The 14,036-nt window shown below is 43.3% G+C and overlaps 1 protein-coding gene across 1 annotated transcript; it reads right to left on the reverse strand.

The window, feature by feature from the left end:
• Positions 1–2,456: 2,456 nt before the first annotated feature.
• RFXAP (regulatory factor X associated protein) lies at positions 2,457–10,806 on the reverse strand. Its single transcript, XM_069758956.1, has 3 exons — positions 10,294–10,806; positions 8,199–8,306; positions 2,457–6,594 (listed from the first exon to the last, which is right to left on the reverse strand). Exons 1-3 carry the CDS (start codon positions 10,720–10,722, stop codon positions 6,487–6,489), a joined length of 645 nt encoding a protein of 214 aa, XP_069615057.1. The 5' UTR covers positions 10,723–10,806; the 3' UTR covers positions 2,457–6,486.
• Between the last annotated feature and the right edge of the window lie 3,230 nt (positions 10,807–14,036).

Consider the following 14,036-nt stretch of genomic DNA (forward strand, 5'->3'; position numbering starts at 1 on the left):
AAATGCAATGTAAGTGCAGTAACAATATTTTACTGGAATTACAATAAAAAAAAGTCTATTTAAATGCAATCTGTCAGCAGGTATTTGCCATGTGATCAGACAGCATTATGATATAGGGACAGAGACCCTGATTCCAGTGATGTGTCAGTTTACTGGGTGCAGCGGTGGTGATACAATCAGATGTAGCAGAGCTCTGAATGTTGAGCTGTGTATAGCCCCGCCCACACTACTGATTGGCAGCTTTCTGTCTACAGTCATGGCCAAAATTTTTGAGAATGACACCAAAATTATATTTTCACATGATCTGCTGCCCTCTGGTTTTTATTAGTGTTTGTCTGATGTTTACATCACATACAGAAATATAATTGCAATCATATTATGAGTACCAATAGGTTATATTGACAGTTAGAATGAGTTAATGCAGCAAGTCAATATTTTCAGTGTTGACCCTTCTTCTTCAAGACCTCTGCAATTCTCCCTGGCATGCTCTCAATCAACTTCTGGACCAAATCCTGACTGATAGCAGTCCATTCTTGCATAATCAATGCTTGCATTTTGCCAGAATTTGTTGGTTTTTGTTTGTCCACCCGTTTCTTGATGATTGACCACTAGTTCTCAATGGGATTAAGATCTGGGGAGTTTCCAGGCCATGGACCCAAAATCTCTATGTTTTGTTCCATGAGCCATTTAGTTATCACCTTTGCTTTATGGCAAGGTGCTCCATCATGCTGGAAAAGGCATTGTTGGGCGCCAAACTGCTCTTGGACGGTTGGGAGAAGTTGCTCTTGGAGGACATTCTGGTACCATTCTTTATTCATGTCTGTTTTTAGGCAAGACTGTGAGTGAGCCGATTCCCTTGGCTGAGAAGAAACCCCTCACATGAATGGTTTCAGGATGCTTTACAGTTGGCATGAGACAAGACTGGTGGTAGCGCTCACCTCTTCTTCTCCGAATAAGCTGTTTTCCAGATGTCCTAAACAATCGAAAAGGGGATTCATCAGAGAAAATGACTTTGCCCCAGTCCTCAGCAGTCCACTCCCTGTACCTTTTGCAGAATATCAGTCGGTCCCTGATGTTTTTTCTGGAGAGAAGTGGCTTCTTTGCTGCCCTCCTTGAAACCAGGCCTTGCTCAAAGAGTCTCCACCTCACAGTACGTGCAGAAGCACTCACACCAGCCTGCTGCCATTCCTGAGCAAGCTCGGCACTGCTGGTAGTCCGATCCCGCAGCTGAAACAGTTTTAAGATACGGTCCTGGCGCTTGCTGGTCTTTCTTGGGCGCCCTGGAGCCTTTTTGACAACAATGGAAGCTCTCTCCTTGAAGTTCTTGATGATGCGATAGATTGTTGACTGAGGTGCAATCTTTGTAGCTGCGATACTCTTCCCTGTTAGGCCATTTTTGTGCAGTGCAATGATGGCTGCACGTGTTTCTTTAGAGATAACCATGGTTAACTGAAGAGAAACAATGATACCAAGCACCAGCCTCCTTTTAAAGTGTCCAGTGATGTCATTCTTACTTAATCATGACTGATTGATCGCCAGCCCTGTCCTCATCAACACCCACACCTGTGTTAATGGATCAATCACTAAAACGATGTTAGCTGCTCCTTTTAAGGCCGGTAGATCTTTATTTTAAACACTATTATTCATATCTTCTCTGCAGCAAACACTGCTGCAGGGAAGATATGAATCGCGGCTTCTGCACCAGATGCTGATACGTGTGGTACCCAGCACGGTGTGTATGGTACCCAGTGGGCACACGGGCGGCACACGTGTGCCACACTGATGTGCCATAGAAACGTAGGGGCACACGGACACGGATAATTCCGGTACCGATTTTTTCCGGTACTGGAATTATCTGGACATGTGAAACCGGCCTAAGGCAGGACTGCAATGATGTTGAAATGTGTTTTGGGGGTTAAAGTTCATTTTCTGGGCAAATATTGACTTTGCAAGTACAGTAATTGCTGTTAAGCTGATCACTCTGACATTCAGGAGTTTATGCAAATTGCCATTAGAAAAAATGAAGCAGTAGACTTTGGAAAAATTAATATTTGTCTCATTCTCAAAATTTTTGTCCATGACTGTACATTGTATATTGAAAGCTACAAATCAGTGGGGTTGGACTATGAGGCACAAGACAGCTAGTCTTTTAGTGATAATCTTCTGCTGACAAAACACATTTATGGAAATAGCAAAACACAGCCCAGTAAGTGATACACGGCTGGAATCAGGATCTCTGTCCCTACATTAAGCTGATCTCAGATTACAAAGAAAAACCTGCTAACCTGATTCCCTTAATCACCTGGAAAATGCTGGATTTATTTTTATAATTTAAAAGCAATACTTTTGTCTACACTTGTAGGACGCATATGCTAAATATGGAGCGAAAATGAGATGTGAATAGCGTCTAAGGTATATAACACAATAATAATATCAGTCAATAAATACACAAAATAAAAGGTACGTATGACTCTTTAATTCACTGTACAAAACTTATAAAATGTATGAAACGCGTCAAAATGTACAAAACCATAAAAAAATGGCAAAATGCCTCAGTGCAATCACAGCACTACAAAGTGAAGTCTTTACGGTAAATGGGCAGTGCGAGGCCGCGGTGAACAGGCTTCATTACTTGTGCGTAAAACTGCATAAACACATATATACACAACACATCACATATAATAATACAAGGAAGCACACTGTAGGGTGGATCATCAATACGATCGCATCAAAACAGTTTTGCTTTAGCCTGTGTCATGTGATTACGATCAGCGCTTCCATTTATGAAGGGATCCCCAATGTACTCCTCTTACGCGCAGTTATTATCATGTACACCAGAGTTCTTCCTCAACTTGTTCCTAAACCCACATCCTGGGCGCCACAGTCACTGAGCCCAAAACGCAACGTCATGATGTCACAGCGCCCAGTACGCAGCCAGGACGCCGGGCACAGGAGTGAGGACCGGCTGCACGAGAATGGATGCCAGATTACGGCAATACCGATCGCTCCTTTCTAGGAGTGACAACTAAAGAGGTAAGGCTACGTTCACATTAGTCTTGCGGTGGTGCGTCGGGCGCCACCGCGGCGACGCATGCGTCATGCGCCCTTATATTTAACATGGGGGCACATGGACATGCGTTTGCATGTGTTTTGCGATGCATGCATCTTTTTTTGCCGCGTTAGGGCGCAGAGGACGCAGCAAGATGCATTTTTTTTGCGTCCAAAATCCGGCAAAAAAAGAACGCATGCGTCGCAAAACTATGCGTTTTACATGCGTTCTTGTTTGCGTTGTGCGTTGCGTCGCCGACACAGCAGCGCACAACGCAAATGTGAACGTAGCCTGATTTTGGATGGTTTAAAAAAAAAAAAAAACGGAGCGGTGAATATCTCCTTATAATGAGGCACTTTAGGACTGACTGATGCAAAAATGTATTATACTAGACTGTATTTTTTGGCCCCGATTCATCACTGCCTGCTGTTTTTTTTGTCTAGTTTTCTATGTTTTATGCCTTTTATTTGTTAGCACTCAATTCATTATTGTATTTGCACATTTTTAAATGTATTTTCTATGTGCTGTCGCCTGTTTTTTTATTCAACTTTGCGGGTGAAATGTAAAGATCCCTGATGATTTCATCTGATTCATAAGCTGTCACTTTTTAAAAAGTCGCAAACTTTGCCGGAACTCTCCTCCAGTCCCCTGATGTAGTTTTATGCAAGTTTTTCAAAAGTTGCATCTTTTTGGTAAAGATGTTGACTTAGGCTACTACTTTCACACTTGCGTCGGTACTCGGCCGTCACAAAGCGTTGGCGCGACGTACCGCCAGAAGTGTGTCCGTTCACATTTCCATCTGTAGTCCCGAGAGGAAAGAGACAGATTTCCTTCCGGGCATGCGCAGTCAGAAAAACAGGATACAACGCACAGAAAAACGTTTCCTTGAATGTTTTTTCCCCCCCGACGGCGGGCTGCCAAATTCCGACGCAACCAGTGGACGATGGACAAAACGTGTGGCCATACGTCACGATGCGTCACTAATGCAAGTCTATGGGAAAAAAGCGCATCCTGCTGGAAAATTTGCAGGATGCCTTTTTTTCACAAAACGACGCATTGTGACGGGGAGTGCCCGACGTAAATGTGAAAGTAGCCTTAATCATCCTGCATGGACACACAGGGTAAAGTGACATCTTTTGTAGCCTCTTGAGCCATTTTATTCCACCATAATGCAAATACTTGTGAGATTCTTCCGTGGAATATAATGTGGCCACAGATCAGTACAATAGTACAGTTCTGACCATACTGGATTTCCTCCCACCAGCCGGGTCTTGTATACTTACACCCACAGCGACATACTGCTTCTATAGACGCCACAGCTCACATTCTTGGATGCCACCGCGGTGACCTTACTAGACTATATAAGGTTTTCTGTAAACCTGAAAAAATGCGTTAAGTGGAAGTTGTCAGCAGCTTTTTGCTATTTAACCTGAGAGCAACATAATGTAGGGGTGGAGAGCCTGATTCCAGCAATGTGTCAATTACTGGGCTATGTTTTGTGATTTAAATACAATTATTATTATTTATGATTATAGTGCAATTTATTCCATGGTGCTTTACATGTGAGGAGGGGTATACATAATAAAAACGAGTACAGTAATCTTAAAAAATACAAGTCACTAATTTGTGCAGGAGGAGAGAAGACCCTGTCCCGAGGGCTCACAATCTGCAATCAGTGTTATCGGCAGATTATCACTGCTGGACTTGGTGTCTCGTGCCTGATGGTCCAACTACATCCCCACCGACTAGCAGCTTTCTATCTATACACTATACACAGAGAGCTGTCAATCAGTGGTGTGGGCGGGTGATACACAGCTCAGCTGCAACCAGTAAACTGACATCGCTGGAGTCAGAGTCTCTGCTCCTACATCATGCTGCTTTCAGATTAGAAAAAAACCTGCTGACATATTCCTCTTAAAGGGGTTATCCAGGACCATATTTTTCACTATGGGCCTAAGAACTATCAGGTACGTAGTTGCTAACTACCTGCCTGTTCTGCGCCGATCTCTGCCAGAACAGGGCAGTGACAGTGCACTTCTAACAATTATGTGGCTTCCACTAAAGTCATGACAGAGCAGTGGCTTCTCTTCCTCTCTGCTCTGTTGACGGGGCGTGACTACCTCACTGCAGAGGGACGACCATCAATCAGTCTGTCGTCAGTAGTCACACCCCGCTGTCAGGGAAGCCTGGAATAAGATTGGCTCTGTTGACATGGAGCAGCTTAATCGTCGGCAGGAACAGTCAGTGATCGCTCGGAACCGGCACCGGACAGAACAGGCAGGAAGTTAGCAACCATCTTCCTGTTAGTTTTTGGCTCATATTAAAAAAAATACTATAGTCCTGGATAACCCCTTTAAAGAGAATCTGTCACCACATTTGACGTATATAAACTATCAATATGGGCACACGGGTTATAGGCTGCTGAAAAAAAGTCCTACCTGTGTGTCTCATATCAGATGTGCTGTTGCTGAGAAATCCTCTTTTATCACTTTACATAAATGGGGAGGATGGTGCCTGGAGATAACTCTGCCTCCAGAGATTATTATACAAGAAGGGGAGATACCAGTGTGATGTGTAATGGCCGCTCACTGCAGAGCTGTGTGTGATTATACCGGACACATCTGCAGGTTCCTCTCGGCTTCCATTTTGGCAGACAGGGCTGTAATATTATTACAGTACAGCAGAGATGAGAGAGAAGCAAAAATGTATTTGGAAGAAGGCAAAGTTAATTTCTCCTGTTCTGTGTTAGATACTTGTCTCACACTGGTAACTCTTTCATGTAAAACAAGCTCTGGAGGCAGAGTTATCTTCCAGGCGGGGAGGACTTTTTTCAGGAGTCTATAGCCTGTATGCCCATATTAATAGTTTAGGTAAGTAAAATGTGGTGACAGATTCCCTTTAAGGACAGGGTCACACTTGCGAGTGAAATGTGAGAAACTCGCGCCAGTCTCTCGCATCAATACCTGGCACTACGGCTGGAACTCTGGACCGGAGCGTTCAGGTGCGCGGAAATCCATGCAGCCGCACCCTCTGGTCCCGAGTGCTGGCAGCAGTGCCGCTATTGAGGCGAGAGACTTTCGCGAGTTTCTCGCATTGCACTTGCAAGTGTGACCCCGGCCTAAGAGTGCAACTTCCATAAGACTGTATGTAGAGGATAGACAGACATAAACCATTCTTACATTAAATGACTGAGGCAATGAACATTTCTGCTTGGTACAAAGTCAATCTAACTGTGTAGTGAAAACACAATGGACGCCACATATAATAAATAGAGCTCGGAGAGACTTCTATCGGAGCAGGATTCTTGTACGCGACACACATCTTGCTTCGTTTCCCTTCTCTTCAGGCCTCTCTATTATTCTCATCTTGTAATAAATATATAAAAATGGATGCCGGCACATTAAATGACAACTAATTCATCCTACAGGGAAATCTGGTCAAAGTGAAGCTCCTTGAAAAGACTGCCGCTGTTCAAAGGCCTGGCGACTGAGGAGCTGCTGCTGAGTCTGAAGAAACTTCACGACTTCTGGACTCCTCAACAGAGACTGAAGAATGAAGAGAGACACGAGGCACAGTCAGGAAGCGAATAGGAAGTGTAAAAAGTATAATAAAAGGGTTGTATATAAGGTCTATAGTAAGACCACACACACAGATATCCTGAACCTACACGGGAGCAGAACGGGTGTCTGTTTTTATTTGGGACCCATGTACGGTAATTACATCTTTAACTCATCATAAACATGACTGCAGCTCTCATGTACACCCCTCCCCACACATTGCCATGTAATGACTGACAGCCTGCTCTCCTCACTGGTCTCCCTGCAGTGCTGTGTGATTACAAAGTGCTGGGAGCAGAGCAGACATAATTACCAACACTTCTTTAGCTTTCATCCCCCAGCAGTCAGTAATGTGTAAATCACACACAACTCTGCTGTGAGATCAGGGCTGTCTGTTATTACATGTATCACACAGGAACAAGCCTCTTCTAGAGCATTCAGAGAAGAGAAAAAAAAAAAAAGCAACTTTTTTTCAACTCTGCAGCCAATACTTTATGATGGGGCCAGTTGAACATGCTCAAACTGTTGAAAGATCCGCTTTAAAACTGTCATATTTTGGCAATTTTTTTGTTCTTACATATCACTAAATTTATTAAAAATAAAAAGCTTGCAATTTTTACACTGGCCACTGGGGCCCACTTAGTCTCCAAGTTCCTATTGTTTCAAGAAACAACACATGTACATAGCCACAATCCTATCTTTGTATTGAAGCATCTAATGAGCTTGTGAAAAGGCATTGTTAAATGAATGGGAAGGAAGGTGTTATCAGTGGTGTGCAAGAGCGTTATCTGTCACGATAATCCTGCCTCTGAAAACTCTACCTATAATAGTGTAACAGCCCCAGTAGCTACAGTGAAAATTGCAAGATTACCAATTTTGTTTTTATTAATAAAAATCGTTATATGAGGGGAAAAAAACTGGTTACAACGTGTAACACAAAACCCTGATTTTAAACCATAGTTCATTTTCGGATGAGTTTCCCTTTGAATAGAAAAATAAAACAAAAAGGCACCTATGGCGCCACTTATCCTACAGGGTTGTCCAAAAGTGTAAAAATCAAACTCTGAGGGGAACGCATAAAATAATAATAAAAAAAAATAAACAGTACCTGCCCGTTGAATCCAGTGCTGATGCCCTGGTGGTCCCTACAGCAATATATACGAACGTGGCCACTGCAGTCGATAACTGGGCTAGATGACAAGTGTCGTTCATTCTAGCGCTACCGCTGTGAAAGTGACTGGCTGCAGCGGTCATGTGGACGTATTGTATAAAACTCTCCCCAGGAAAATAAAGTCTGGAGGGTACCAGAGGAGCATCAATGCTGGAGCAGCGGAGTGAAACGATAAATCTTGCTTGTTGGTTTTTTAAAGAGCAATTGCTGCAGCTCTTGTCACCTCTTTAACTCTTAGTCAACGCCTTTAACGATGGCGAATGCTGCGGACGGTCAGGTCATCCCCAAAGACATCAGTGTAATGTATGACAGAACCCAGGCCGCTGGGTGGGCTGACCTGCCCCCCGTCAGGATGAACTAGGAGGTGATGTAAAGTCGGAGTACTGCAGTCTATTACACTATACACAGCACAGACACGTACCAGTCTTTTCTGGTTCAGCACTTGTTCCAGTAACGTGGGGCGAGGGGGCCGGTCCCCCACCGATCCAGTCCTTTGTTTTGTAAGAGACACTGAACACTCGGCAGTTTCCTACACAGAAAGAAGAAGAATCTCATGATCAGAAGATACGTGCGGATACACAGTGTATAATACATGATGCCGGCTACTGCTCACACATACAGAGGTGGGACTGCGGTAGAGGACCAGACCCTGGACCACCAAAAATGGGACCCTCAGCAACACATGTGCTCCGTACAAGGGGTCATTTCGCTATACAAACACACTTCAGTGCTGCAGAATTAACCCTTTCACCATCTTGAGTTTCTGTTTTTGATCCCCTTCTTCCCAGAGCCATAACTTTTTTTATTTTTCAGTCAATATGGCCACGTGAGGGCTGGCTTTTTTGCAGGAGATTTTGTACTTTTGCACTACACCATTAGTTTTTACATATCGTGTACTGGAAAATGGGGAAAAATTCCAAGTGCGATGCAAATTGCAAAAAAAGTGCAATCCCACAACTGCTTTTTTACCATGTTCACTAAATGCTAAAACTGAGCTGCCTTTATGATTCTCCAGATCATTACGAGGTCGTAGATACCAAACATGTCTAGGTTCTTTTTTTATTTAAGTTTGTCATGCCAACGCAATGGCGATCCACGGTCATGTGACACGGTCGCCAATGGGCACGATTAGTGATGTGCTATCGGCGCGACCATTTGAAATGACGCTGTCAGAGATTGACAGAGGCATTTAACATGTTAACAGCTGCGGGTGGATCGCAATTCCACCCGCGGCTGTTAAGGGCGCACATCAGCTAAAGAAATCCGCTGACATGTGTCGGAAAAGTCTTAAAGGGACTCTGTCACCTGAATTTGGAGGAAACAATTTTCAGCCATAGGGGCGGGGTTTTCGGGTGTTTGATTCACCCTTTCTTTACCCGCTGGCTGCAATATTGGATTGAAGTTCATTTTCTGTCCTCCATAGTACACGCCTGCGCTGTGCAATCTTGCCTTGTGCAGGCATGTACTACGGAGGACAGAGAATGAACTTCAATCCAATATTGCAGCCAGCGGGTAAGGAAAGGGTGAATCAAACACCCGAAAATCCCGCCCCTATGGCTGAAAATTGTTCCCTCCAAATTCAGGTGACAGAGTCCCTTTAAGTCTAAGGTTGAAAAGGGGTTAAACATGGACTATGAACCAGGGCAACGGTCTTTTCTCTGATAGGACTTGTGCACACATTGCAGATTTTTTGCTTTTTTTAAATATGCGGATTTGTCCTATTTTTTCCTTGTATATTTGGAGCTGATTGAATTCTGCAGGTTGTCAGTTCTTTCAGTGTTTCCGCTGCAGATTTCATCCATACTAAGGAGTGGGGGGGAAATCTGCACCAAAACTCTCCTCTTTTACACAGTGTTTTTCCTGCCAAGAGATGCAGAAATTTCTCCACCAAATACTTCACGTGTGCACACACCCCTATTCCTCCTGGAAATGGATTAACTGATTTAATGGGGTTGTCCGGTCCAAATCGATAAGTGTGCAGGTTAATCTGATCACAATATGAGATGTCACAGCTCACCTCCTCCCCCTCCCTTCACAATGTCCCATGCCAAGATTGGAGGCCGTATCCTGAAGGTTATAGTGACCGGGGAGAGCTGGACCCACTATAACACTGCTGGGGCCTCCTCCACTAAGAACCAGATGCCACCAGGGGCGCCCGCCTCTGCCCTGTGCCTGTGTGCAGCATGGCTGCCAACCTGAGCTGTATATTTCTCTGGAGAACGCAGGGAGCAGTTGCCCATCGCAACCACTCAGATGACATCTTCCAAATGCAAGAGGAGTTGTTGCCCATAGCAACCAATCAGATGACTGCATTCAAATGCAGGGGGCAGTAGAAATTGCTCATAAATACCAATCAGATGACACCTCTCAAATGCAAGGAGTAACCACATTAGCTTTCATGTATCAGGGAAGGGGCGCAGTTGCCCGCGGAGACCAATCCAGTGGCAGCTTTCATCTGCCCCCGTGTGTGTGTATGAGAGCTGCCCTGGCATTGGCCGCTGCCCTGGCGCACACACCTCCAGCTTGCTGGTGCAGGACATGGCCTGGTCGCTCTTCTTCTTGTTCTTGTACTTGTCCTTGTACATCTTGTTGCGGTGCTTCTTGCACATCCAGGGCTTGCGCTGCTTGGCCACCTGGCTGGTGCTCTCCTGGCAGCCCTGGTACGTGCACATCTTGGTCACCACGTTGTCATTGTCGCCAGAGTTGTCGTCGTCCTCCAGTTCCTCGGGGCTGGCCGTGCTGTCCCGGGGGTCGGAGGTGTCCAGCGCTTCTCCGCTCTCGTCCTCGGGTTCTGCAGGCATCATGGTGTAATACACCACCCGCGTGTCCCCGTCCGCCGAGTACTGGCCGTACTGCAGCTCCTGCCCGCTGCCGCCTTCTCTTTCCGGCGGCTCCGCGGCTAAATCCTCTTCATCTTCCTCCCGGGACACGGACGGCGGCTCCATGGTAACGGATTACCGGGACCGTCTGCAGCAGCGCTTTGTTTACTTCCGCCTGTGCCGCAATGCTTCCTGCGCATGCGCTTCTCTGCCACACGTCACCTGATCCATCCAGTCAGGACTGCAGTGCTGACATCTAGTGGTCAACTTCATAACTGCAACATGATAGTTGAGGTTCTTATTCTTCATATTATTTGAGTTATTTTTTATTATTATTATTTTTTATTTATATAGTTAAAGGGATTGACCATCCTGGTTGTTTATTTTATCTAGCAGGGGCTGGCTGGAAAATTTTAGCCTGGGGGGGGGGCAAACACAAAGCAGTGACACATGATTAGCAACCTATCCTTATTGGCTCTGATTCATTAAAGGGGATGTCTGGAACTAAACTTTAGTGAATGCACAGGTCGCTTATTTTTTCCTAGCAGATTCAAACGTGATCGACAATATTGAAGTCGTTTGAAGTTTGTTTCCCAGCCACTTTACAGCAGCTGAGGAAGAATGATGGGCACAGAAGGATCACTAGTAGATCAATCTGTCCCCATACGGTATCATGTTATCAGCAGCACATCTGCAGTTTACACCGGCGATGTGCTGCTGAGATCAAGGATTCTTGTTCCGGGATAAAAAATCCAGTCACTAGATGAATAGATAGCATTTTGCTTGTTTAGTACTGTATAATACACCCCATAGTCCTCCATATAATAAAATACACTCCTTAGTCCTCCATAAAAATTGCATTAAAAAAAATTCTACTCACCTTTCTTTCTCTCCCTTGAAGCAATGTGTCCTGTGCTGATGCCAGCAGCTGATTTCAACGTGTAACAGAACAAGACATCACTGCCATGCGCCCTCACAGGCAGAGATTAGCTGCTGGAATATTCGCTATTCAGGGACTGTGGGCATAGGGAGAAGTGACATGCATATTCTAGAACACCCGATGCGTTAGAATCGGGCCACAATCTAGTATAATGTAATGCACCCCATAGTCCTCCATATAATATAATGCACCCCATAGTCCTCCATATAATATAATGCACCCCATAGTCCTCCATATAATATAATGCACCCCATAGTCCTCCATATAATATAATGCACCCCATAGTCCTCAATATAATGTAATGCACCCCATAGTCCTCCATATAATGTAATGCACCCCATAGTCATAGTAACATAGTAACATAGTTAGTAAGGCCGAAAAAAGACATTTGTCCATCCAGTTCAGCCTATATTCCATCATAATAAATCCCCAGATCTACGTCCTTCTACAGAACCTAATAATTGTATGATACAATATTGTTCTGCTCCAGGAAGACATGCAGGCCTCTCTTGAACCCCTCGACTGAGTTCGCCATCACCACCTCCTCAGGCAAGCAATTCCAGATTCTCACTGCCCTAACAGTAAAGAATCCTCTTCTATGTTGGTGGAAAAACCTTCTCTCCTCCAGACGCAAAGAATGCCCCCTTGTGCCCGTCACCTTCCTTGGTATAAACAGATCCTCAGCGAGATATTTGTATTGTCCCCTTATATACTTATACATGGTTATTAGATCGCCCCTCAGTCGTCTTTTTTCTAGACTAAATAATCCTAATTTCGCTAATCTATCTGGGTATTGTAGTTCTCCCATCCCCTTTATTAATTTTGTTGCCCTCCTTTGTACTCTTTCTAGTTCCATTATATCCTTCCTGAGCACCGGTGCCCAAAACTGGACACAGTACTCCATGTGCGGTCTAACTAGGGATTTGTACAGAGGCAGTATAATGCTCTCATCATGTGTATCCAGACCTCTTTTAATGCACCCCATGATCCTGTTTGCCTTGGCAGCTGCTGCCTGGCACTGGCTGCTCCAGGTAAGTTTATCATTAACTAGGATCCCCAAGTCCTTCTCCCTGTCAGATTTACCCAGTGGTTTCCCGTTCAGTGTGTAATGGTGATATTGATTCCTTCTTCCCATGTGTATAACCTTACATTTATCATTGTTAAACCTCATCTGCCACCTTTCAGCCCAAGTTTCTAACTTATCCAGATCCATCTGTAGCAGAATACTATCTTCTCTTGTATTAACTGCTTTACATAGTTTTGTATCATCTGCAAATATCGATATTTTACTGTGTAAACCTTCTACCAGATCATTAATGAATATGTTGAAGAGAACAGGTCCCAATACCGACCCCTGCGGTACCCCACTGGTCACAGCGACCCAGTTAGAGACTATACCATTTATAACCACCCTCTGCTTTCTATCACTAAGCCAGTTACTAACCCATTTACACACATTTTCCCCCAGACCAAGCATTCTCATTTTGTGTACCAACCTCTTGTGCGGGATAGGTACAACCATAGCCAGTATATGGATGGAAGTAAGATATAACACCAGACAGGAAGTATATATAAAACGCCTTTATTAAATACAGATGGCAAATAAATGTATATTTTAAATACTCATAAAAAGTGCGCACAAGGACAAAAATTTATATTTACCGAGAATAACAACAATTATTATAAAAATTTATTTAAAAGAATATGTAAAAAAAATGGAAAAAATAGAAAAAATAGCTGACCCCAACAGTATCTTCATATAAGACCGAGGGTGTGGCTCCCACACAATGTATATAACTAAACAAAAATCTATATATATTTTATAGCAAAACAACAAATTATGATGAAAGTGCAGAGTAAAATAAGCGACACAGAAAATCCGTGTATAATTAAACACAACCACCGATACACCACTTCACTATATAATTATATCTATGTCACAATGGAAATATATACTTGTGAAATTTAAAAGTGACCAGTGCTCCGTGGAAGAAAAGAATGTGGACTACAACCACACTATAAGGACAAGAACACCCACAACCAAAATATAGACCAATACCAGGTAAAACGCCTAGGCAGAGAATAGATATAAAATGCCTTTATTATGTATAACTGGCAATTAAATATATTTTAATAATACATAATTTGTGCGCAAAAAAACAAAGGAATTATTAATCAATAAAAACATATAAAATCAATATATATATACAATACAAGGTAAGATACTACAGCGGACTGACCCAAGAAAAATTTCTAATTAGTGCAATATTGTTAATGGGAAATGTAAGAACACCCACTGAAAGTGGCCATATATCAAAGAAATGTACATAGGATGACAAATGGATATCAGGAAATGACAAAAAACTATATATAAAAAAATAATAATTAAAGAAGTAAAAAAGTAAAGAAATAATCTATATATATATATATATATATATATATATATAAAATATATAATGTGAAAAAAAGCCACAATAAATACTAAGAAATTGGGTAAAAA

This window comes from Ranitomeya imitator, chromosome 3 (assembly GCF_032444005.1).
Source record: "Ranitomeya imitator isolate aRanImi1 chromosome 3, aRanImi1.pri, whole genome shotgun sequence".
NCBI classification, from domain to species: Eukaryota; Metazoa; Chordata; class Amphibia; order Anura; family Dendrobatidae; genus Ranitomeya; species Ranitomeya imitator.

Bases quoted from the DNA above. Each gene is read 5' to 3' on its own strand.
- RFXAP (XM_069758956.1), bottom strand. From the start codon at position 10,722: ATGGAGCCGCCGTCCGTGTCCCGGGAGGAAGATGAAGAGGATTTAGCC. The intron at 8,307-10,293 runs GTGTGTGCGCCA...CTTTCTGTGTAG, and splicing joins CCTGCACCAGCAAGCTGGAG to GAAACTGCCGAGTGTTCAGT. The intron at 6,595-8,198 runs GTACGTGTCTGT...TTCATTCTTCAG, and splicing joins TGCTGAACCAGAAAAGACTG to TCTCTGTTGAGGAGTCCAGA.